Source organism: Erpetoichthys calabaricus, chromosome 17 (assembly GCF_900747795.2).
Source record: "Erpetoichthys calabaricus chromosome 17, fErpCal1.3, whole genome shotgun sequence".
Lineage (NCBI taxonomy): Eukaryota > Metazoa > Chordata > Cladistia > Polypteriformes > Polypteridae > Erpetoichthys > Erpetoichthys calabaricus.
In genome coordinates this window covers 80,753,758-80,778,588 of record NC_041410.2, presented here as the reverse complement: position 1 = coordinate 80,778,588, position 24,831 = coordinate 80,753,758, and the positions used below count along the sequence as shown (strand labels likewise).

Below are 24,831 nucleotides of genomic sequence, written 5' to 3'. Positions count from 1 at the left end.
AGTACATTTCAGTTTCCAGAAGCACCAACGAAGTTAACGTAAACAACTAGCACATTGCACAATAAATTCAGGATTCAAAGATCTTCAAATCAGTGCTTGAAAAAGTTACCTGTGTTGAAATACTCTCCGGAAATGTGAAACTCTCTGATACATGAAAAGATGCTTTTTCGTTGACAAAAATACGAGTTTTAATCCGTGATGTAACTAACAATCCTATTGTTGACCCGACTGTCTGCTACTCATCACTGTATTGTTTACACACTATCCAGTGACGTCAGCACACCATAGATAAAATAACTTTTGCTAGACGACCCTTCAGACAGCATACTCCTGAGACAACCTGCCCCCGTCTTTCCCTATGTGTGTGTGTGTATCTTCGTGTGGTTACTAGGTATTCTTACAGTGAAACAAAAGCACTAACAGGTTGGCATAGTGGATAACACTACAGCTATGACAATTACCATGGATTGGCGTGGTTTCCAGCCTAAACACTGTCTGAGGGAAGAATGCATGTACAGTAATCCCTCCTCCATCGCGGGGGTTGCGTTCCAGAGCCACCCGCGAAATAAGAAAATCCGCGAAGTAGAAACCATATGTTTATATGGTTATTTTTATATTGTCATGCTTGGGTCACAGATTTGTGCAGAAACACAGGAGGTTGTAGAGAGACAGGAACGTTATTCAAACACTGCAAACAAACATTTGTCTCTTTTTCAAAAGTTTAAACTGTGCTCCATGACAAGACAGAGATGACAGTTCTGTCTCACAATTAAAAGAATGCAAACATATCTTCTTCTTCAAAGGAGTGCGCGTCAGGAGCACAGAATGTCAGAAAGACAGAGGAAAGCAAACAAATCAATAGGGCTGTTTGGCTTTTAAGTATGCGAAGCACTGCGGCACAAAGCTGTTGAAGGCGGCAGCTCACACCCCCTCCGTCAGGAGCAGACAAAGAGAGAGAGAGAGAGAGAGAGAGACAGAGAAAAACAAACAAGCAAAAATCAACACGTGCCCTTCGAGCTTTTAAGTATGCGAAGCACCGTGCAGCATTTCGCTTCACGAAGCAGCTGCACAGAAGGTAGCAACATGAAGATAATCTTTCAGCATTTTTAGACGAGCGTCCGTAAGGTCTAGGTGTGCGAACATCCCCCCTGCTCAGTCCCCCTACGTCAGGATCAGAGAAACTCAGCGCAAGAAAGAGAGAGAGAAAAGTAAGTTGGGTTTCTTCTCAGCCATCTGCCAATAGCGTCCCTTGTATGAAATCAACTGGGCAAACCAACTGAGGAAGCATGTACCAGAAATTAAAAGACCCATTGTCCGCAGAAATCCGCGAACCAGCAAAAAATCCGCGATATATATTTAAATATGCTTACATATAAAATCCGCGATAGAGTGAAGCCGCGAAAGGCGAAGCGCGATATAGCGAGGGATCACTGTACTCTCCCTACAATATCTCAAGAAAATACATCCTTGTTTAATTGGCAAGTTTAATTCTGTCCACTGTAGTTGAGTGTGCCCTGTGATAGACTGATATCTAATCAAAGGACAATTTTATATCCATAGTATATACAGTATAGGAAAAGTTATTCTAAGTACTCATTTGTTAGTATTTAGCAAATGAGAGTTTTAAATCAGGGAGTGGTACAACAGTTAGTACTCTTCCCTCATAGCTCCACAGTCCTGGATTCATATCCAAGCCCATTCACTGACAGTGTGAAGCTTGTATGTTCTCCTTATGTCTGTTTGGGTTGTGCCTGGGTACTCTGACCTTCCTTCTACATCCTATTGAAATGAAAGCTAAATTAACTGGTGCTCTGTGCTGTGGGGGTAGTATCTGGTCTCCCTGCACCTCTCAACTGTTTTGAGACAGTTTGATGGATAAATGAGTTTAATTATTAAAGGAGCTATAAAAAAGAGGCATGAATTAAAAAAAAATAAAATTGCTCCAGCTCTTCAAACAACATAAATATAATTAACATGTCGAGCATATTTGATGAATCTATGTTTGTCTATTTCAATTAATTCACTTGTGTACACTGTTTACACCAGTAAAATTAATACAATATAAACATTCACTTACTCCTATTTTTCAAAAGAAGTTGCTGAGAAAAACATTACCAAATTACCTTTTCATTTCATGTGCAATGTCAGAATGTTGACTTTCTTGATTCCTTCAAATTCTTCGCCAGAAGATTCAAGGGACAATCTGCAAGTAAGGAAATATGTTAGGCTTGGAAAAGGCAGAATGTTAATGGCTATGGTTTATTTTTTTATATAGCACATATAAAACAAGTAATAGCTGACCAAAATGCTTTACTTAGAATAAAGCTATATTTATACTGTATATACAGGTGCTGGTCATAAAATTAGAATATCACGACAAAGTTGATATATTTCAGTAATTCCATTCAAAACGTGAAACTTGTATATTAGATTCATTCATTACACACAGACTGATGTATTTCAAATGTTTATTTCTTTTAATGTTGATGATTATAACTGACAACTAATGAAAGTCCCAAATTCAGTATCTCGGAAAATTAGAATATCAATTAAGGCCAATGCAAAAAAAGGATTTTTAGAAATGTTGGCCAACTGAAAGGTATGAACATGAAAAGTATGAGCATGTACAGCACTCAATATTTAGTTGGGGCTCCTTTGGCCTGGATTACTGCAGCAATGCGGCGTGGCATGGAGTCGATCAGTCTGTGGCACTGCTCAGGTGTTATGAGAGCCCATGTTGCTCTGATAGTGGCCTTCAGCTCTTCTGAATTGTTGGGTCTGGTGTATTGCATCTTCCTCTTCACAATACCCCATAGATTTTCTATGGGGTTAAGGTCAGGTGAGTTTGCTGGCCAATCAAGAACAGGGATACCATGGTCCTTAAACCAGGTACTGGTAGCTTTGGCACTGTGTGCAGGTGCCAGGTCCTGTTGGAAAATGAAATCTGCATCTCCATAAAGTTCGTCAGCAGCAGGAACCATGAAGTGCTCTAAAACTTCCTGGTAGATGACTGTGTTGACCTTGGACCTCAGAAAACACAATGGACCAACACCAGCAGATGACATGGCACCCCAAACCATCACTGACTGTGGAAACTTTACACTGGACCTCACGCAATGTGGATTCTGTGCCTCTCCTCTCTTCCTCCAGACTCTGGGACCTTGATTTCCAAAGGAAATGCAAAATTTACTTTCATCAGAGAACATAACTTTGGACCACTCAGCAGCAGTCCAAAGGCGAGACGCTTCTGACGCTGTCTCTTGTTCAAGAGTGGCTTGACATAAGGAATGCGACAGCTGAAACCCATGTCTCGCATACGTCTGTGTGTGGTGGTTCTTGAAGCACTGACTCCAGCTGCAGTCCACTCTTTGTGAATCTCCCCCACATTTTTGAATGGGTTTTGTTTCACAATCCTCTCCAGTGTGCGGTTATCCCTATTGCTTGTACACTTTTTTCTATCACATCTTGTCCTTCCCTTCGCCTCTCTATTAATGTGCTTGGACACAGAGCTCTGTGAACAGCCAGCCTCTTTAGCAATGACCTTTTGTGTCTTGCCCTCCTTGTGCAAGGTGTCAATGGTCGTCTTTTGGACAACTGTCAAGTCAGCAACCTTCCTCATTATTGTATAGCCTACAGAACTCGACTGAGAGACCATTTAAAGGCTTTTGCAGGTGTTTTGAGTTAATTAGCTGATTAGAGTGTGGCACCAGGTGTCTTCAATATTGAACCTTTTCACAATATTCTAATTTTCCGAGATGCTGAATTTGGGACTTTCATTAGTTGTCAGTTATAATCATCAACATTAAAAGAAACAAACATTTGAAATACATCAGTCTGTGTGTAATGAATGAATCTAATATACAAGTTTCACTTTTTGAATGGAATTACTGAAATAAATCAACTTTGTCATGATATTCTAATTTTATGACCAGCACCTGTATATACTGCCACGGTGGGTTGGCACCCTGCCCGGGATTGGTTCCGGCCTTGTGCCCTGTGTTGGCTGGGATTGGCTCCAGCAGACCCCCGTGACCCTGTGTTCGGATTCAGCGGGATGGAAAATGGATGGATATATATACTGTATATATAAGCTGTCAGGTGAAAAAATGTAAATATAAACATAAATAACTAGAATAAAATGAACACAGTATAAACAATATGAATAGAAAGATATAAACATTCAAACTCCTAAGCTTAAAACCAAGTGAATATATTTGATTTTTTCATAAAAACGTAAAACTATAAATTTTGGAATCCGACCTTATTGCAAGGGGCAAACCACCACAAAGGCACGATTACCCCTCTGCTTCAACCGTGCATGTGAGCAGTTGGCAAAAAGTGATTTGAGGACCTTAGCTGCCTGACTGACGAGTATGGAAAGATAAATATATTTAGGTGGAGCTGACCCATGTAAGGCTTTAAACAGAAATGCTAGGATCTTAAAATTCATCCAGTAGGGAGCCAATGTAGAGAGGCTGGCACCAGAGCAATGTGATCCCTTTTTTTGCTGCTGGTCAAAACTGTAGCAGCCACATTCTGCATCAGCTGCAGAGAAGATAGTGTCATATGGGATACGCTTCACAAGTATTAGGTATTTTATTCATCTACAGTAAGTAGTCTAGTAACAATTAGCACACCAATCTGTCTTTATCAGTGGTGATTACCTGTTCAAATAAGTCTATATTTATACTATGATTTGAAGCCAATGTAAAGACATTTCTGCAGGAGTTCAAGAATTAGCCACTTTCAATATTTTTGTTCCCAATTAATTTTCTACTTCACAGCAGGATTTCTTTCTCCTTCAGAAGTGCCACATCTGTCCTAGGTTGGCTGTAGTCTTATGAAAAGCTGTGGAGGTGCATATAAAGAAATAACCAGTCACTTGCCCCAAAATCTCCGCAGTTTCCTTACTGATATTGTGCTTTTTAACGATCATCACATGAAAAGAGTCTGCCCTTACCAGATGTAAACTGTGAAGCCAAGTCTATCTCAGGCAATGTTTCTAAAGCTTAAACAAAAGTTTGAACATTAAACTCAGCCTTTAATGAGTATAGATTGTCTTATTTGAGAGATTGTAACTTTGCAGCATTATGTCCAGAGTACGCGTAGACACACACCAAATCAAACATAGAAATTAAAATAACCCATTATCATGAAACCTACTTGTTTTCTTCAAAGTGACAGGGCAATTGCTAATCATAAATGCGATAACATTTTTGATATTTCTTTCTTTACTAATTATCCTAGTCCTCTAAGAGTCACTCCAAGAAGGGTAAAAATGACCAGTTTTAACCATAAGCAGTGGGGAATTGTTTTAGACTATTTCAAGGTCAGCGATTCTGAATATGATATTATATTTGATTTCTGACCTTTTACTAAGGATCTATCCTGCTATGGACCTCTATCAGAGGATTTAAAATGTCAAATTTCTGTTACAGTTGAGGATATTTAGATTATAAGCATTCAAATCAAGCAAACATTTTAACATAATATTTGATATAATTATTCTAGTTTATTATGTGCTTGTACCTCTTGAAGTAAATTGTTACATTTCTTATGAACACCTTGAATTAGGGTGGCTTAACAGAAATTCAAACGTTTTATTTGTTTATTTTTTTAGAATTCCTTCTTTGTATTCAAAGACATGCAGTCGGTATGGTTATCAGTGGCAGTTTCTCTAAGCTTGTTCCCCTCAGTTTCAGAATGAGGTTCAAAAACTGCAGAACTGAAGACTTACATACAGTGCATCCGGAAAGTATTCACAGTGCATCACTTTTTCCACATTTTGTTATGTTACAGCCTTATTCCAAAATGGATTAAATTCATTTTTTTCCTCAGAATTCTACACACAACACCCCATAATGACAACGTGAAAAAAGTTTACTTGAAGTTTTTGCAAATTTATTAAAAATAAAAAAATTGAGAAAGCACATGTACATAAGTATTCACAGCCTTTGCCATGAAGCTCAAAATTGAGCTCAGGTGCATCCTGTTTCCCCTGATCATCCTTGAGATGTTTCTGCAGCTTCATTGGAGTCCACCTGTGGTAAATTCTGTTGATTGGACATGATATGGAAAGTCACACACCTGTCTGTATAAGGTCCCACAGTTGACAGTTCATGTCAGAGCACAAACCAAGCATGAAGTCAAAGGAATTGTCTGTAGACCTCCGAGACAGGATTGTCTCGAGGCACAAATCTGGGGAAGGTTACGGAAAAATTTCTGCTGCTTTGAAGGTCCCAATGAGCACAGTGGCCTCCATCATCCGTAAGTGGATGAAGTTTGAACCACCAGGACTCTTCCTAGAGCTGGCCGGCCATCTAAATTGAGCGATCAGGGGAGAAGGGCCTTAGTCAGGGAGGTGACCAAGAACCCGATGATCACTCTGTCAGAGCTCCAGAGGTCCTCTGTGGAGAGAGGAGAACCTTCCAGAAGGACAACCATCTCTGCAGCAATCCACCAATCAGGCCTGTATGGTAGAGTGGCCAGACGGAAGCCACTCCTTAGTAAAAGGCACATGGCAGTCCGCCTGGAGTTTGCTAAAAGGCACCTGAAGGACTCTCAGACCATGAGAAAGAAAATTCTCTGGTCTGATGAGACAAAGATTGAACTCTTTGGTGTGAATGCCAGGCGTCACATTTGGAGGAAACCAGGCACCGCTCATCACCAGGCCAATACCATCTCTACAGTGAAGCATGGTGGTGGTAGCATCGTGCTGTGGGGATGTTTTTCAGCGGCAGGAACTGAGAGACTAGTCAGGATAAAGGGAAAGATGACTGCAGCAATGTACAGAGACATCCTGGATGAAAACCTGCTCCAGAGTGCTCTTGACCTCAGACTGGGGCGACGGTTCATCATTCAGCAGGACAACGACCCTAAGCACAGAGCCAAGATATCAAAGGAGTGGCTTCAGGACAACTCTGTGAATGTCCTTGAGTGGCCCAGCCAGAGCCCAGACTTGAATCTGATTGAACATCTCTGGTGAGATCTTAAAATGGCTGTGCACCGACGCTTCCCATCCAACCTGATGGAGCTTGAGAGGTGCTGCAAAGAGGAATGGGCGAAACTGGCCAAGGATAGGTGTGCCCAGCTTGTGGCATCATATTCAACAAGACTTGAGGCTGTAATTGCTGCCAAAGGTGCATCGACAAAGTATTGAGTAAAGGCTGTAAATACTTATATACATGGGATTTCTCAGTTTTTTTTATTTTTCTCATTATGGGGTGTTGTGTGCAGAATTCTGAGGAAAAAAATGAATTTAATCCATTTTGGAATAAGGCTGTAACATAACAAAATGTGGAAAAAGTGATGCGCTGTGAATACTTTCCAGATGCACTGTAGGTATCCAGATAATTTTTGTTTTTTCTTTTCTGTTTTTTTTTTTGTTTGTTTTAGAGTCCCATAATGCAACATGGCATTATTGGTTAATTGTGCCATGCAGAAAAATGCAGAATCCTTCTAATTATAGGAATAAGTGTAGTGTTGCTTCTTGGTCTGCTGTCTATTTAAGATAAAAATAAGCCCGCCTTCAAAAAGCAGTAATTATCTTCTGAAAGCACAATCCATGACAGTTGTGGACAATGCACTCTACCGCCTGGAGCAAAGTACATGGTGTCTCTTTAATTTTGCTTGCATTTTAACTGTTTAATTTGTAGAAACATTTTTGGAGGGGTGGTAGTCTTCAGGGATCAGGAGTCACCTGGAAGAGAATTTTTGTGAGGACTGTGTGAAGGTGGCTAACAAATACTGTACTAGATCAAGTCTTACCTGTATGAGTGTGATATTTATAAACGCCCATGTAATCCTTTTGCAATATGTGGTTTTTGCAAATTTACAACTATAGTAGTTATATCTTTTGTTGTAGGCATTTATTTGTACTGGCAGAGAAGCTTATATTTTGCCATTCTGAAGGAGCTACAGTATGACGCGACTGTCCATCTGTCTTGGCGGAAGCATGCTTATGACAGTCAAGCACCAGCTAGGCCTGAATCTACCACATTTTGTTTCCAAAGTCTTATTTGTAATGCCTTCATAGCTGTAAGACTAAGTACATTTAGTTTTTCTTCATTTACTTGTATATAATACAAATCCATGTTGCACAATGTGATCAATACAGTAAATCTCCTTACAATAATCAATTAATCACGCTTTACAGCACTATTAACTACTAAGAAGCACTTTACAGAATAAATATCATTAAAACATAATATTAAATTGAAAACTTAGGAATGCAATAAGAAGACAAAACAGAAGTGAAAAGCAAACAAGCGCAGGGTTGAAAAGTCAGGAGAAGCTTGGAAAGGATGCACAGAATTGTGAGTAAACACATTGAGGTTAGAGTAGATGAAGCCCTGGGTTCTATTTTATATATTGTAATTAATGACAAAAGAACAGTTCTAGAAAGCATGAGTGAACAGAAGTGGATCTTCTGTCTTGATTTAAAGTTATAGATGCTAGAGTCCCATAAATGGATGTCTATAGACACTTTCATGAGATTGGGACAGTTAAAAAATGCCCATAAGCTGCATTCTGAATTTGTTGTAGCCATTAAGAAAGATCTCTGACTAGAGAATTACAGAATTCCAGAGGAGTGGTGATAAAGGTATAACAAAGAACAAAGTGTTGAGGAATGCAATAGACCCTGATGCTGTTATACAAATAATAGAATGAATTTGATAATAAAAAAGCAAATACAGGTACATGGATTTAAAGATGACCTTAATCATCAAAGTGCTGCTTTAAATGCATTTGATCAGAAATGGCCTCTTTTTTGCTGTCTTAAACCAGACATTCAATTTTTACTAATAGCATGGAGCCAGATTCACAAAAATTTTTCACCAGTCCTAGAACACTGCCATGGTGAGATATTTTGGCATAAAGAGACCATTAATGGATGATTTAATTAACTGAGCATTTATCATGGTTTTGAAAGTTTAATTTAGATTATCAAATACATTATAATAAATTCTGCATATTAATAAGTTCAAGTATAACAATATAATAAGCACTGTTCAGTCAAGAACATGATCAGCATGGTATTCCAAACATCAACAGTCAATTACACGTACACACACACAATGCTCTTCCTCTACCATTTCAGAGAGCTACGTGAACAGAAAGTCCATAATGAGATACAGTAGTTCATCAAGTATAATGAAACAAGAATAGCAAGAAAATAAGGTTAAGTAGAGGCTTATTTTACAACAGCATTAATGAACTATGACCAAATTCTGTACAAACAGAAAGATTGACTGATCTTTCTAAACAAACATTTGATTTTTATACTTTAAGACAACATGACACACTTCTTTCCCAATAAGTTAAGCCATTAGGAGTTATGATCCTGTGTCTGGTGGATTTTAAACCATTTTATTTGAAATAGATGTGTCTTCTTCTTCTTCTTCTTTTTTTGGTTGTTCCCGTTAGGGGTTGCCACAGTGGATCATCTTCTTCCATATCTTCCTGTCCTCTACATCTTGCTCTGCCACACCCATCACTTGCATGTCCTCTCTCACCACATCCATAAACCTTCTCTTAGGCCTTCCTCTTTTCCACTTGCCTGGCAGCTCTATTCTTAGCATCCTTCTCCCAATATACTCAGCATCTCTCCTCTGTACATGTCCAAACCAACACAATCTCGCCTCTCTGACTTTGTCTCCCAACTGTCCAACCTGAGGTGACCCTCTAATGTACTTATTTCTAATCCTATCCATCGTTGTCACACCCAGTGCAAATCTTAGCATCTTTAACTCTGCCACCTCCAACTCTGTCTCCGGCTTTCTGGTCAGTGCCACCGTCTCCAACCCATATAACATAGCTGGTCTCCCTATCGTCCAGTAGACCTTCCCTTTCACTCTTGCTGATACCAGTTTGTCACAAATCACTCCTGACACTCTTCTCCACCCATTCCACCCTGCCTGCACTCTCTTTTTCACCTCTCTTCCACAATCCTCATTACTCTGTACTGTTGATCCTAAGTATTTAAACTCATCCATCTTCACCAACTCTATTCCCTGCATCCTCACCATTCCACTGACCTTCCTCTCATTCACACACATGTATTCTGCCTTGTTCCTACTGACCTTCATTCCTCTCCTGTCTAGGGTATCTCCACTTCTCCAGGGTCTCATCAACCTGCTATCTACTCTAGCTACTTCCTCATACAATACCACAACTCCTCTCAAGGCACCCTGTCATATGCTTTCTCCAGAGTCCACAAAGACACAATGCTCCTTCTGGCCTTCCCTGTACTTCTCCATCAACACCCTTTGAGCAAACATCACATCTGTGGTGCTCTTTCTTGGCATGAAACCATACTGCTGCTCACTAATCATCACCTCCATTCTTAACCTAGCTTCCACTACTGTTTCCCATAACTTCATGCTGTGGCTCATCAATGTTATCCCCCTTTACTTACTACAGTTCTGTATATCCCCCTTATTCTTAAATATCAGCACCAGTACACTTCTCCACTCCTTAGGCATCCTCTCATTTTCCAAGATTCCATTAAACAATGTGGTAAAAAACTCCATTGCCATCTCTCCTAAACACCTCCATGTTTCCACAGGTATGTCATCAGGACCAAGGGCCTTTTCATTCTTCATCGCTGTCCTAACTTCCTCCTTGCTAATCTGTTGCACTTCCTGATTCACTATCTCCACATCATCCAAACTCTTCTTTCTCTCATTCTCTTCATTCATCAGCCTCTATAAGTACTCTTTCCATCTGCTCAACACATTCTCCTTGCTTGTGAGTATGTTTCCATCTTGATCCTTTATCACCCTAACCTGCTGCACATCTTTCCCAGCTCGGTCTCTTTGTCTAGCCAAACAGTACTGGTCCTTTTCTCCCTCCTTAGTGTCCAACCTCTCATACAACTCATCACACGCCTTTTCTTTAGCCTTCGCCACCTCTCTCTTTACCTTGCGCCTTATCTCCTTGTACTTTTGTCTACTTTCTGCATCTCTCTGACTATCCCACTTCTTCTTTACCATCCTCTTCCTCTGTATACTCTCCTGTAATTTCCCATTTCACCACCAGGTTTCCTTTTACTCCTTCCTCTGTCCAGATGTCACGCCAAGCACCCTTCTAGCTGTCACCCTTAATACTTCTGTTGTAGTTGCCCAGCTGTCCGGTACCTCTTCACTGCCACCCATTGCCTATCTTAACTCCTCCCTGAAATCAACCTTGCAGTCATCCTTTTGCAACTTCCACCATTTGATCCTTGGCTTTGCCCTCACTCTCCTCCTCTTCTTGATCTCCAACGTTATCCTACAGACCACCATCCTATGCTGCTTAACTACATTTTCCCCTGACACCACCTTGCAGTCTTTAATCTGCTTTAGATTGGCTTTTCTGCATTGGATGTAATCTACCTGTGTGCATCTTCCTCCACTCTTGTACATCACCCTATGTTCCTCTTCTTAAAATATGTATTCACCACAGCCATGTCCATCCTTTTCGCAAAATCCACCATCATCTGACCTTCTTCATTCTTCTCCTTGACACCATACCTACCCATCACCTCCTGTCTCCTCTATACCCTTCACCAACATGTCCATTGAAATTCACTCCACTCACCACCTTCTATCCCTTGGGTACACTGTCCATCACTTCATCCAACTCACTTCAGAAATCTTCTTTCTCATCCATCGCACACCCAGCTTGCGGGGTATATGCACTAACAACATTCATCATCACATCTCCAATTTCCAGCTTCATAGTCATTACTCTGCCTGACACTCTTTTCATCTCCAAAACACTCTTGACATACTGTTCCTTCAGAATAACCCCTACCCCATTTCTCCTCCCATCCACACCATGATAGAACAATTTGAATCCACCTATGATCCACCTGGCCTTATTCCCCTTCCATTTAGTCTCTTGCACGCACAATATACAGTATCAACCTTCCTTCTCTCCATCATATTGACTAACTCTCTCCTCTTACCAGTCATACTGCCAACATTCAAAGTTCCTACCCTCAGTTTCACTCTCTTTACCTTCCTCACTCTCCTTTTTCCTCCGGACACATCTCCCCCCTCTTCTTCTCCTTTTCCTGCCAACAGTAGCCCAATTTCCACCAGCACCCTGTTGGGTAACAGTGCCGGTGACAGTCGTTGTTAACCCGAGACTCAAAAGATCCGGTATGGAAATCTGTTTTGTTGTCTGCATGTTGATCTGGCAAAATTTTACACCAAATGCCCTTCCTGACATAACCCTCCCCATTTATCTGGGCTTGGGACCGGCGTGAAGAAACACAATGCTTTGTGTTTTTAAAATAGGTGTGTGTGATGTACAATTTTAGAATAAATTATACCATTCTTTGCACAGATTGAAAAAGAATTTATGCTACAAATAAGTGTATTTCTTATCAGAGGTTCTAATAATAAGAAGAAGAAGAAGTCTCTTTCATCACTTTATTGTAGCCTAAAATTATCTAGGAGTGTGCACATTGAAATTATTTGTTAGAGTCTGAAAATACTTCCAATATCTTCATTGCTATTACCTTATTGCTAGTATAAATTCAAGTGTAGATATAAATGATGTAGGCTTCTTTTGACAAAGTATGTATCTTTTACCAAGAAAAAGTACTGTGTTACCAGAATGTAACATTTAATGTGTAGTTGTAAAAGGATACATCCACATTGTCAAAATAGAGGTCTCTACATACATAAAGCTTCACTGAATGAAATAATGTGTAGGTTAAGGATGTCTGGAATGTGTGATTATTGTGGACTAGGTATGGATTGTGGACAGGAGCAGCAGAGAATAGCACCTCCGCCTTAAAGTGTTTCCTACACTGATTGCATATTTTCAGAGCACGATGCTAGCAAATCAGACAATTGTTAGTAATAGCTGGAGCACAGAGCAAAGCACACACAGAGGAGTTTGAACAAGATTTCCTTTCTATGGCTAACCAACTTCATGCAGTTCTATTGCCTTCTGATTCCTTCGCTACTCTGAACCTATGAATATTCACAAACCATTAGTAAACTAATTTCAAATGCAAATGTACAAGTTTACAATAGCATCAGACTTTTAAAAAAAATTATATATAATAATAATAATAATAATTATTATTATTATTATTATTATTATTTTACAGATTGCACTAAAGTAATCTGCTAATAACCCATAGTTATATCAATCAACCATGGGCACAACATAGGCTTCAAACTGTGAGACTTGGATGAGATTCCTAAATTCATTAAAGAAGCTTTGGAAGCCACAAGAATGACAGGGCTACAATATTGACTCATGCTCTCCTCCATGATTTCCAGCTCTAGTATCTCTCATATCGGCATCTCAGCTTTCTCTGACATGATATAATCGTTCACATATTTCAACCTTGAGTCACTAGGAATACCATGCATAATCAGACGGGTAAGACCCTGTTTATTATCCTTAGCATTCCTTCTTGCAGTTGATCATTTCTTTCCTGAGATGGCTTTTCTCAGTTACATGACTGAGGAAGAAGACTTAAGGTCAATCTGCCCTCTATAGCAGCAGTAGACCAACTTCTTTGGAGATGGGCTGAATTATCAATAAATATTCACATAGTGGGCAGTATAAAATCTGGGTGGTACTTGTGAACCCATGTAAATTTAGCACATGTGCTAATGACAAGCACTAACTTTGAATACAGTTGGGCCAAGAAATGGTTTAATTTTACAGCTTTTTATTAAAAAGCTATTAGGAGCAATTCCCAATGTGACTGAGTAATTTTAAAACAAAGCGATATTGTTATGGCATCATGCTAGTCAGGAACGTGAAACTGGTTGCTTCTGCACAAACTATTAATATCAAATGAGATACCGGATGTTGCAACAATTTATTCTTTGCAAAGATTTGTATCTGTTAGTATGCTTCTATACTGATCCCATAGGCACAGCAGGATTGTAAAGACTTGGAAACAAATCCAGGGTAATGTACAGTCTGTAGAAATAAAGTAAAGAGAACTTTGGTAAAATTATTTTTTAAGATCACTATTGCACTAGAGTTCAGTTACTCCCAGTAGCAACGCTCTTGGAACATTGTTCACAATGACAGCAAAAGGAGATAAATAAAGAGAATACCTGTCTCACAGTGCCTAAAGTCATGACAACGGGTTCAAATTCACCATGAAGAATGGCAATATGATTGGCTTATCTGGCAAAGTATGAACTTCTGTCTGATCACTGTTCTGCAAAATTGGGAAAATTAACAGATTTTGCCAGTTGCAACTGACTCAAATTATTGTAAAGTTTGAAGAATGGAGAAAAAGATAAATTAACAGCACTGTATCAAAACTGAAAGAAGCTCACATGGAGAGCTGCTAACCATCCTCCTCCTCTGACTAGGCAATGAAGTGTGTGAAAAACAAACACAGCGCCTGAAGGCATGGTCACAATGCTGCTGTCTGTACAAATACTCTACTACTCTTCGCAACAAACACACAAATGGAAATACAATAATACTTCCTTTTGGTTGATCCAAAACCACAAAACCTTTGTCCATCCAAAATCTTTCTTTCACATTTCTAGATGGCATTTTTTATATTGATTTGTGCATAAAACCAAAGTCACACCTAAAGTTCCACACTGAGGGGTGATGCTGTCAAGTAAATAAATCATTGATAAATTCAGCCGTGTGCAAACTCAAAGTCTTTAAAAATGCAGATGTAAGACAAAGGCAAGCAAGCGCCTAAAAATATGCACCCTTTAGCATTGTAAATGGTTCCTAATTGTATGGTAAAAGCTTGGTTTATTTAATTATTTTTTGAATGATGCAGTATGACAGCTTACTATACTTAACACACATCAGTTTGTCCATCAGTATTTCCTGAAATTTGATCATAGATAATGTATATTTTTTAACTTCAATATCAAAAATGTCAATGTGATCTGACTCATGTCTTCTTAGTGTTTGACTACCACAAGCCATTACATTGCTTTGGAAAAATATTATTTACACTTTTAAGGATCTGCAAAGCCCCCAAAATAGAAATACAGAATCTCTATATGCTTGAAAAGTATGATCATTACAGATTATAAAAGCTTTAAATATACCTGTATTAGTAGTAGTAATAATAATAATAATTCATTACATTTATATAGCGCTTTTCTCAATACTCAAAGCGCTATCCACACAGGGAGGAACCGGGAAGCGAACCCACAATCTTCCACAGTCTCCTTACTGCAAAGCAGCAGCACTACCACTGTGCCACCTGTGAGGATAGTAGTAGTATTGTCACATGTCACAGTCAAGTTCTTGCATGTGCGACTAAAATGAAACACATCTCCGCTCTTTGATGTCAAGATAAACAGGAGTTATTCAAATACATTAAAAAAATACAACTATTTTGCTGAGATTGTCATGTTTCTGTGTTTGTGTATCTTTACGAAACATGTCAATTAGTTTTAGGACTTTGAAAAAGCAAAGAATTCAGTCTAGGCAACTTGACAAACACAAGAAAGCTTATTAAGTGTAATTTTATCAGTTGAGGTCCACGTAGAACAATGCCTGATCAGGTTACTTTGAAAAAGCCCTTAACTCAAAGCTTAAATCACACCAGAAGACCTAAAACACTCAGTTTTTTGGCCATTTCATAGTGTATCAAATATCAGATGTCATCATAAGCAAGGGACAAGACCGTTGGAATGTCAAAGGCAGGCCCTGTCATATGCCAGAGTTGCAGGACGCTATAGATTAAGTTGCTTCATTGTATCTAACTTGCAGGAAACGTTTTCAGCAGACTGGTATGACAGATAACCATGAAAGATCTCACTACCCTTGAGTCACCCCACCAAAGCAGGTCCATTTGAGAGATTGTTTCAAATCTGCCATCCACACTGTTGCCAAAACTGCTAGCAGGCAAAGGAGTGACAGGGTATCAAGGGACATGCTCCATGCTACTGGTCTCAGAGTAACTGCTGTCAGAGCTCCTCTACTCGCTACCTCCTCCTACAGTAGGATAATGCCAGGCACCAAGATCATACACACAACTGCTGCAGTCATGACTGTCCTAGGAATGCTGTTATGCAGATGCTACCTTGGCCTGCCCCTCTGCCTTTTCTCCATACCTTAACCCTATAGAGCACCATTACAATGCCCAGAACTGGAACATCCAGAGATGTGACTTTCTACCTGCCAATGGTTTGCAACTCTGTTGAACGGGATAACATCTCCCAACTGCAGATTGGCTCATTGCCTCTATGCACCAGGCTGAAATTTTAGTTTATTGTTGCATTTTTTTTCCAATCAGTGTATAATATGCTGCTGCTGGAGTATGTGAATTTCCCCTTGGGATTAATAAAGTATCTATCTATCTATCTATCTATCTATCTATCTATCTATCTATCTATCTATCTATCTATCCATCCATCCATTTTCCAACCCGCTGAATCCGAACACAGGGTCATGGGGGTCTGCTGGAGCCAATCCCAGCCAACACAGGGCACAAGGCAGGGAACCAATCCTGGGCAGGGTGCCAACCCACCACAGGACACACACAAACACACCCACACACCAAGCACACACTAGGGCCAATTTAGAATCACCAATCCACCTAACCTGCATGTCTTTGGACTGTGGGAGGAAACCGGAGCGCCTGGAGGAAACCCACGCAGACACGGGGAGAACATGCAAACTCCACGCAGGGAGGACCCGGGAAGCAAACCCAGGTCCCCAGGTCTCCCAACTGCGAGGCAGCAGCGCTACCCACTGCGCCACCGTGCCGCAATCTATCTATCTATCTATCTATCTATCTATCTATCTATCTATCTATCTATCTATCTATCTATCTATCTATCTATCTATCTATCTATCTATCTATCTATCTATCTATAAAGAAAACCATTGCAAAACTGAATGGGAGTCCTTAATCTATAAGACTTGTTCTAACAGCCTACATTTGTTCAGGTTGAAAGTACAGCAGAGAGATGCCAGTTGACACTGACTCCAGCTCCAGCTGTTTGTGAATCTCTTCTCCAAGTAGTGCTTTTTTCTCTTTCCCCACACATTCTGGAACAGAATGAGACTAGATGACCATGAAGACTACTATAATACAATAAACCATTTCCAAACGTTCCTATGTTTGTCTACTAGATAATTACCTTACTGAAAACGTCCAGTCACAGATGAGTAAAATGATATCAAGTAAGCATGCACCTGATCAGCAGAGGTATACATATATCCTATTGTATTCAAATTTAGGTCTATGATATCTCTGCATTCAGTGTGATGGTTAAAAACTCAATCAACTTAAAAACATCCATTGATTTACCTCCTGACAAAAATCTGAATTGCTGACATCTGGACCAACGGAGTCTTTCCATACTCTGCTCCTCCATTTAACATGAGTTGGCAGAACTGATAATTCATGAGACAATGCAATATTTTTCCAATTCTACAGTGTGCATGCAGTGTTTGTATTTCTTACCTCACTCCAATCATACGTTAAGTTTTTTTACTGACCCATTTAGTTCACTACCATTCTCCAGGTTAGGTGTTCTGATGCACATCTCCTAGAACCACTGTTACTTTTACTTGTTAATTGACTGACTGTACCCTTCCTGTTATGGTGGAAGAACTGGCTCAGCCCATTACCATTACTGAATTAATGTGGTTTGGGGGCGGTGTGGTAGCGCTGCTGCCTCACAGATAGCAGACCCGGGTTCGCTTCCCAGGTCCTCCCTGCGTGAAGTTTGCATGTTCTCCCCGTGTCTGCGTGGGTTTCCTCTGGGTGCTCTGGTTTCCTCCCACAGTCCAAAGACATGCAGTTTAGGTGGATTGGTGATTCTAAATTGGCCCTAGTGTGTGCTTGGTGTGTTTGTGTGTGTCCTGCAGTGGGTTGGCACCCTGCCTGGGATTGGTTCCTGCCTTGTGCACTGTGTTGGCTGGGATTGGCTCCAGCAGACCCCCATGACCCTGTGTTCGGATTCAGAGGGTTGGAAAATGGATGGATGTGGTTTGGATGGTGTAATGAAAACCACTATGGGAGATAATGGCTTAAGTGACAGGCTTCCAAAGTTGTAGAATGATCTGCATGCACATGTAATGAAGGCCCCATCAGTCTCAGCTTTTAAATCCAGGCTGAAGACTAACCACTTCAGTCTAGCTTACCATAGTTACAGTTGCTGATTAGGCTGTGGGAAAGCAGCCAGTTGGCACTGGACACCAGAACGGTGACTTTGGCTATTATAACTGTTCAGAAACTCTAGATGTTTATTTTTTTTCCAGCAATATAACTATATGCTTGTGTACATAATGTTACAAAGGAGTTAGTTATTACAATTATTTATAATTTCTTAGCATCCTTCTATGAGCTCTTGTTCTAATTCTAAATTTGGCAATGGTTTTTTGATCAGAAGTCTTCTCTTACTTTTGTCAGTTTACTTTGTCCATTAATCGCTGCCATTTCAGCTTCCCATCCCGCTTTGTTCGGCGTATGTTCTCAGAGGTTGTGACCTTTAAGTAACAGAATGGTCATGAAACGTAACACTTCCTATCTCATTTTGAAGATGCAAATCTTTTTTGTCAAACACCCTTTTGCTTTTCAACTGTTTTCTCCAAAAGTTTTTTTTTTCTGGTTTCAACTTGTGTACATATCTTTGGCTTTTAATGTTTGGCTTTAGTAATGGATCAGTAGAAATCCCGATCTCAACTCATTTTTCAGCTTTTTGTTTAAGTCCTTTCTCTCCGTTACTCTCAAAATATTTTTTGCTAGTCTCTCTATCATAACACATAAACGTTGTATGGCTTAACATTTACTGTTAGCACATTATAACTGTAAATATTTTTAAGTTCACTATGCAAAAAATAAACTGAATTGAATTGGAAGCCCATTCCCAAAGCACCAATGACACTGTTGTGAAAGAAAATCCATCATGTGTTCCTAATATTGTTGATTTGTCTGCCACTTACCAATACTGCATCAATCAATGCACCATAAAAGGTTCCTTTTGCCCATACTAGTTCTTAAAATTGCTCACAACACTTTTAATTGGCAACTGCTTATCTGCTTTGAATTGATTTTTTGTACACATGACACTGTCATTGATTGGACAGTCAATTACTTGTCAGGTTGGAGAACCACATAAAGTGTCCATTCATTCTGTTCTGTTTTCACAGAATACAATGAATGGGACCTGTGTTAAAGATGTTTGCATATTTTTTATAATGCATAAATACAAATAAATTCTGAAGACCTCCAGAGGCTTTGTAAAGCCAACTACACAGATAATAAATCCATCCTCATGATTTATAACGCTTCCTTTATACAAAATGAAGGCACCTAAGTATTCTAAAAAGCCCAAGAAATGCACAATAATATACTTAGGGAACACCTGATGCAGTAGATCTACCTACTAAGCACATCATACATTATGTCAGTGTTACTTAAATCATGGGACACAACACAGATTGGGGTGTAGACAAGTTTGAGATGGTTTGGCACATGATTGTGTAGCAAGATTAGTTTATCCAAGTGTAGCAAGTTATATTTATGCTATTTTATTGCACTCTTTACCATGGTACTATGCTATCTAAGATGTAGCCTATAAACAATACCGGTGGCATAAAACAGACAGCTATTGTTTCTAAGGCATTAAATTTTTTTAAATATGCCTGCAGGCAACCCCACCACCATCCCTTCTTTCAAAACCCCCTGAAACAACCAAACTGAAATAGTTGACAGCACTTCCATGTATATGAAGGGGTAGAGCACTTGGTGGCGATGACACAGACCGGCTTGTGACATGAAGAGACCCTATGCCTAGTCTGAAATGGTTAAAGAAAAATATAATGAAGAATTTATTTCTTTTAGCTTTGGTAAAGCTTGCACAAAGCATTTACACTGGGAGTGATACAACTCAAGAATCTATTTCCTGTCTTTAATGATAATTATTGTTTTATTAACCAAATGTTTGCTTTTCATTTTTCCCTTTTAGTAATGTTTACGTGAGAAATGTGTTTGAAAGGAAAGTAAATCTATTATTGTTTTTCATATTATTATTATTATATTATATTATTATTATTATATTATATTATTATTATTATATTATTATTATATTATTATATTATTGAGGAGATCGTTCCTCCCCCAAACTATTCGACTCTTCAATTCCACCCGGGGGGGTAAACGTTAACATTTAACATTATACAAAGTTATTGTCTGTTTTTCACCTGCATTATTATTATCTATTTTATCCTACCTACTATACTAACATTAATATCTATCTATCTATCTATCTATCTATCTATCTATCTATCTATCTATCTATCTATCTATCTATCTATCTATCTATCTATCTATATATTTTATCCTACCTACTATACTAACATTAATATCTATCTATCTATCTATCTATCTATCTATCTATCTATCTATCTATCTATCTATCTATCTTATCCTACCTACTATACTAACATTAATATCTATCTATCTATCTATCTATCTATCTATCTATCTATCTATCTATCTATCTATCTATCTATCTATCTATCTATCTATCTATCTATTTTATCCTACCTACTATACTAACATTAATATCTATCTATCTATCTATCTATCTATCTATCTATCTATCTATCTATCTATCTATCTATCTATCTATCTATCTATTTTATCCTACCTACTATACTAACATTAATATCTATCTATCTATCTATCTATCTATCTATCTATCTATCTATCTATCTATCTATCTATCTATCTATCTATTATGGCCATTGTTTTTTTTTGTCTAAGTATTGCTCTTCTGTCACTGTGGTGAAAAACCTCTTCTTATACGTCTCTGTATGATACCAATTTCCTTATTTGGGGTCCTGAAATTAAAAAGTTTATGAACACTTGCATTATGCACACCTATTAGACAGGCTAAGAAAACCAGGTTGACATTCTGTCATTTATATTTATATAATCATCTAGACAGAAAGGAATGACTTCCTAAAAACAGCCTGATGAACGTTTTGATATTCTGTATTGAATATGGACTTCCTGACACCTTATTTGAAATGCGACATTTTGAGCAAATATCTTTTTTTTTTTAGATTTAGCAAAATAGAGAAGTTGGAGTGACTTTAGACTGAAGGAGACATAAAACGTAAATGCAGATGAATGTAGACACCTCCAAATGAACAGATGCAGATGGATTTTAATCTCAACAAAACTTTCAGAAATTCAGGATTCTTTACCACATTCACTAAAAATCCCACACACCAAAATATCTCCTATCTGACCTGAACATTGCTGATGATAAAATGATAACACTGATACACACGCATAGAGAGAGAAGAGGGTTGTTTCAGACATTCGCTAAAATAAGAGCAAATTTGTTCTGCATGATTAGGAAATGGTGCATCTTAGAGACCTGATTGGAAATGACACCGGCTGTTTAAAGGTGGTATTGTAAGCTAATAGCACAAAATTCGTTGCTAGGAGACAAGAAACCTGAGGTATGTGAGATATTGCCAGTCGATAGGTCAAATCAGACTCCTGAAGGAATGTGAGATTTTGAAGAGGCAGACTGTAAACACCAATGGTAGCCTGGTGGTTTATCAATACTGTCCATGCACTGTAATGTCCTGTTAACATCTTTAAAGAATGAAATAAAATCAAAATTACACGTTAATAGCATCTTTTCTTGCACAGTTTACAGTTGTTTTCTCTGTTCACTGATATAAATGATGCTTTAGGCTCTGAAACTTTCACAGAAATATCTCATACAAAGAAAGAGCTACCAGCAAACAAGGCCTAAAATGACAAATAATAATACTACCACAGAGGATCAAGTATCACCCTCATTTGTGCCAGTTCTCAGATCAAATAAAATGATTTCCTCTGAGCTACAAAGATCAGTGCCAGAAACTGGAAATTTAAGGTTTGACAGTAACAGAACGAATGACCATTTTGGAAAAGCACTCCCTAAAGTAAATCTGTGGGAGAGAGCAATTGGATGGGTTATGCTTCAATGGGGGGATTAACAGACAGGTTGCTGGGATCTGGGTACAATTGATTAATATTTTAGGATACTGGAACAAAGCAGGATAAGAATGTGTAGACGTTAAGGTATAAGTTACCTTACAGAACTGGCTTCCATTTGCATTATGCCTACATTAGACTAAAAAGTTAATAAACTTGCAGGACTCTATGATCTAGCAGTATTGGAACATAAAGGCTGTCAAACACAGGTGATGAAGAACTTAAATAATTACAACACAAATGAGCAATGCTATAGGATACTGGACAATGGCAAAATTATAATCTACTGAACGTAAGGTACAGGTTATTAATATCTTATTCAACCCCCAAGTACATTAAACCTCTAGGACACAGAAACATGATAGGCTTAGACTCCAAAAGGCTTAAAATAGAATGGCAGGATCAATTTATAGAAAATATAGGGTGCTAGAAACTAACAGGATTACACTGCAAAAGGGTAATGCTGTGAAATACTGGAACATGGTAGGACTGGAATCCATAGAAGTTATCATTTAAGTTATTACATTTTTACTAGGATTAGACTCCATAGGTGGTAAACAATGCCAGGACCTGACATGATTAGAAAACCTTATAATGAAAAATATAGGACAGTTTATATTCCAAAGGTGGAAATCCAGCCTGACTTTGGGATCCTACTAGATAAGGCTCCATCTAAGTAAAATACAGCATATTGAGATCTAATTCGATTAGAATGAAGAGTAGAGAATGAAAAAAATGTTACCATATGATAAGATTGACTTCACCGCTGAAAAGACTGCAGGACACTGAGATATGACAGCCTTTTACTTTACTAGTATGATACTGTGGCATGCTTGGATACAGCAGGATTGCAATTCATAGAATTTAAAACAGAAGTTATTAAAATCTAATAGGATTAGACTTCATAGGTGGTAAATCTGCAGTATGCTACGATTGGGCTAGGACTAAGCACAACATAACTTAAAGTACTAGACAGAGGAACCTACTGTGACAGGATTAGTTATGCAAGGGTTAAAAATGCAAAAAATCCATTTATATCAAGGCCAACTCTAATAGAGAAAACAGTAGGGGAACCCAAAAAAAGGGCAAAAGAAGTAAAACTTAAATTTTTTCTTTTTTTTTTTTTTTTGATTTGCTGAAACGGGAATCCTCACAAATTAAGCTAAAGGATACTGAGATAAAACGGCCACACATTCCAAGTTGGAAAATCATCAGGAAGCAAGCAAAAAGACTTGATTCTAAAAAATAACAAAGATACAAAATGCTAAGATCTGAAACACTTACAGTAGATTTGCTTCTAGCTGGTGAGATTCAAAGGCTTTCAGCTGCAGAGTGTAGAGACCTGGCAGTGTTATAATTCACTAGTGTAAAAAGTGAAGGAGCGAGACTATAAAAAAATGGAAGTATGAACTGACAGAATAAGGCTTCAGAAAAATGTTGACCTTCTGCATTCTATCTAGACTCAAAATGCCGGTTTCAACTGTGTTCACTCTCACCCTCCCAAAAGTGAGATACAATGTTTTATTTTTCAGTACCGTGCCTTCTGTGCAATGGAAAACGCTACTTCAATGATTTGTGTTCTAGTATTAGTCTCTCAGAAGAGCTGCTGGGAGAGAATTTACCAGTAATACATAGCATGACTGTATTTGACGTCTTTTCTCTTTATTGCAGTATTATTTCACCATTAGCTTCAACCATGACAACCAAAAGCCTCTGGAGCTGCGAACTGAAGATGTCAAAGACTCTGATGAATGGGTGGCAGCGATAACACATGCAAGGTAACACCAGAAATTAATTCCTCCTGCCCAGGTTAAACCTTTAGGTGCAAACGGCAACAATATGAGATTTCATTTTTATTGAACAATAAATATCCTGATGACTCACGTTTTTGGTCATGGATATGATTAAACTTTCAGAGGTTTTAGTTTGGTTTTGGTGCAATTGGGTAGTAGGCTCTTAATAATGGACAGTGAAGGTTGGAGGCTATTCCTGCTGTTTATTGGTTTGGGGATAAAATCAGCCCAAAACCATTTCTGAAAAATTACCCACAAATATATTTTCATTTGTATATAGATCAGAACAATAATAAAACTAATTTATTATTCAAAGACTTAAATCTAAACCTGCTTGAAATAAGACCGAACTTCAACACAGAGGTATGGCTAGTTGGGGTTTGGTATCTCTAGGGCACCCTGCTGATTAAATTAACAGTATTTTATTTTCTATCTGACACCACCTCCATAATCACTGCTGTAGGAACTTGTTTTTAATGAAATAAATTTATTCGGGTGAAAAGCATTGCATAAACTGTATATAAATAATAATTTCTCCGTGGGTTGTTTGAGTCCCTCCTGATAAGCCCTGAGAAAAATTAAAGCATCCATGTACATTGCATATACAAAAATAGGCACCAAGAAAAATTTGATTTATACAAATTAATGCAATTGTGAGGACATTTACTTGAAAAGCATGTCCACACCTTGGAGTTCACACAAACGTCTGTATTGCTAACTGCCCTTTACACTATCCATTTTCAAAGTTACAAACATTACATTTTTATAAGATATTTATAATAGATAGATAGATAGATAGATAGATAGATAGATAGATAGATAGATAGATAGATAGATAGATAGATAGATAGATAGATATTAATTTTAGTATAGTAGGCAAGATAGATAGATAGATAGATAGATAGATAGATAGATAGATAGATAGATAGATAGATAGATAGATAGATAGATAGATATTAATTTTAGTATAGTAGGCAGGACAGACAGACAGACAGACAGACAGACAGACAGACAGACAGACAGATAGATAGATAGATAGATAGATAGATAGATAGATAGATAGATAGATAGATA

The 24,831-nt window shown here is 38.4% G+C and overlaps 1 protein-coding gene across 1 annotated transcript in view; it reads left to right on the top strand.

Moving 5' to 3' along the window:
* The window catches only part of rasgrf1 (Ras protein specific guanine nucleotide releasing factor 1), a 158,158-nt gene that overhangs the window by 55,803 nt on the left and 77,524 nt on the right, over positions 1–24,831 (top strand). Inside the window, exon 2 of the mRNA XM_028823351.2 lies at positions 23,636–23,742. Coding sequence (XP_028679184.1) covers positions 23,636–23,742 — 107 coding nt within the window. The remainder of the gene's footprint in view (positions 1–23,635; positions 23,743–24,831) is intronic.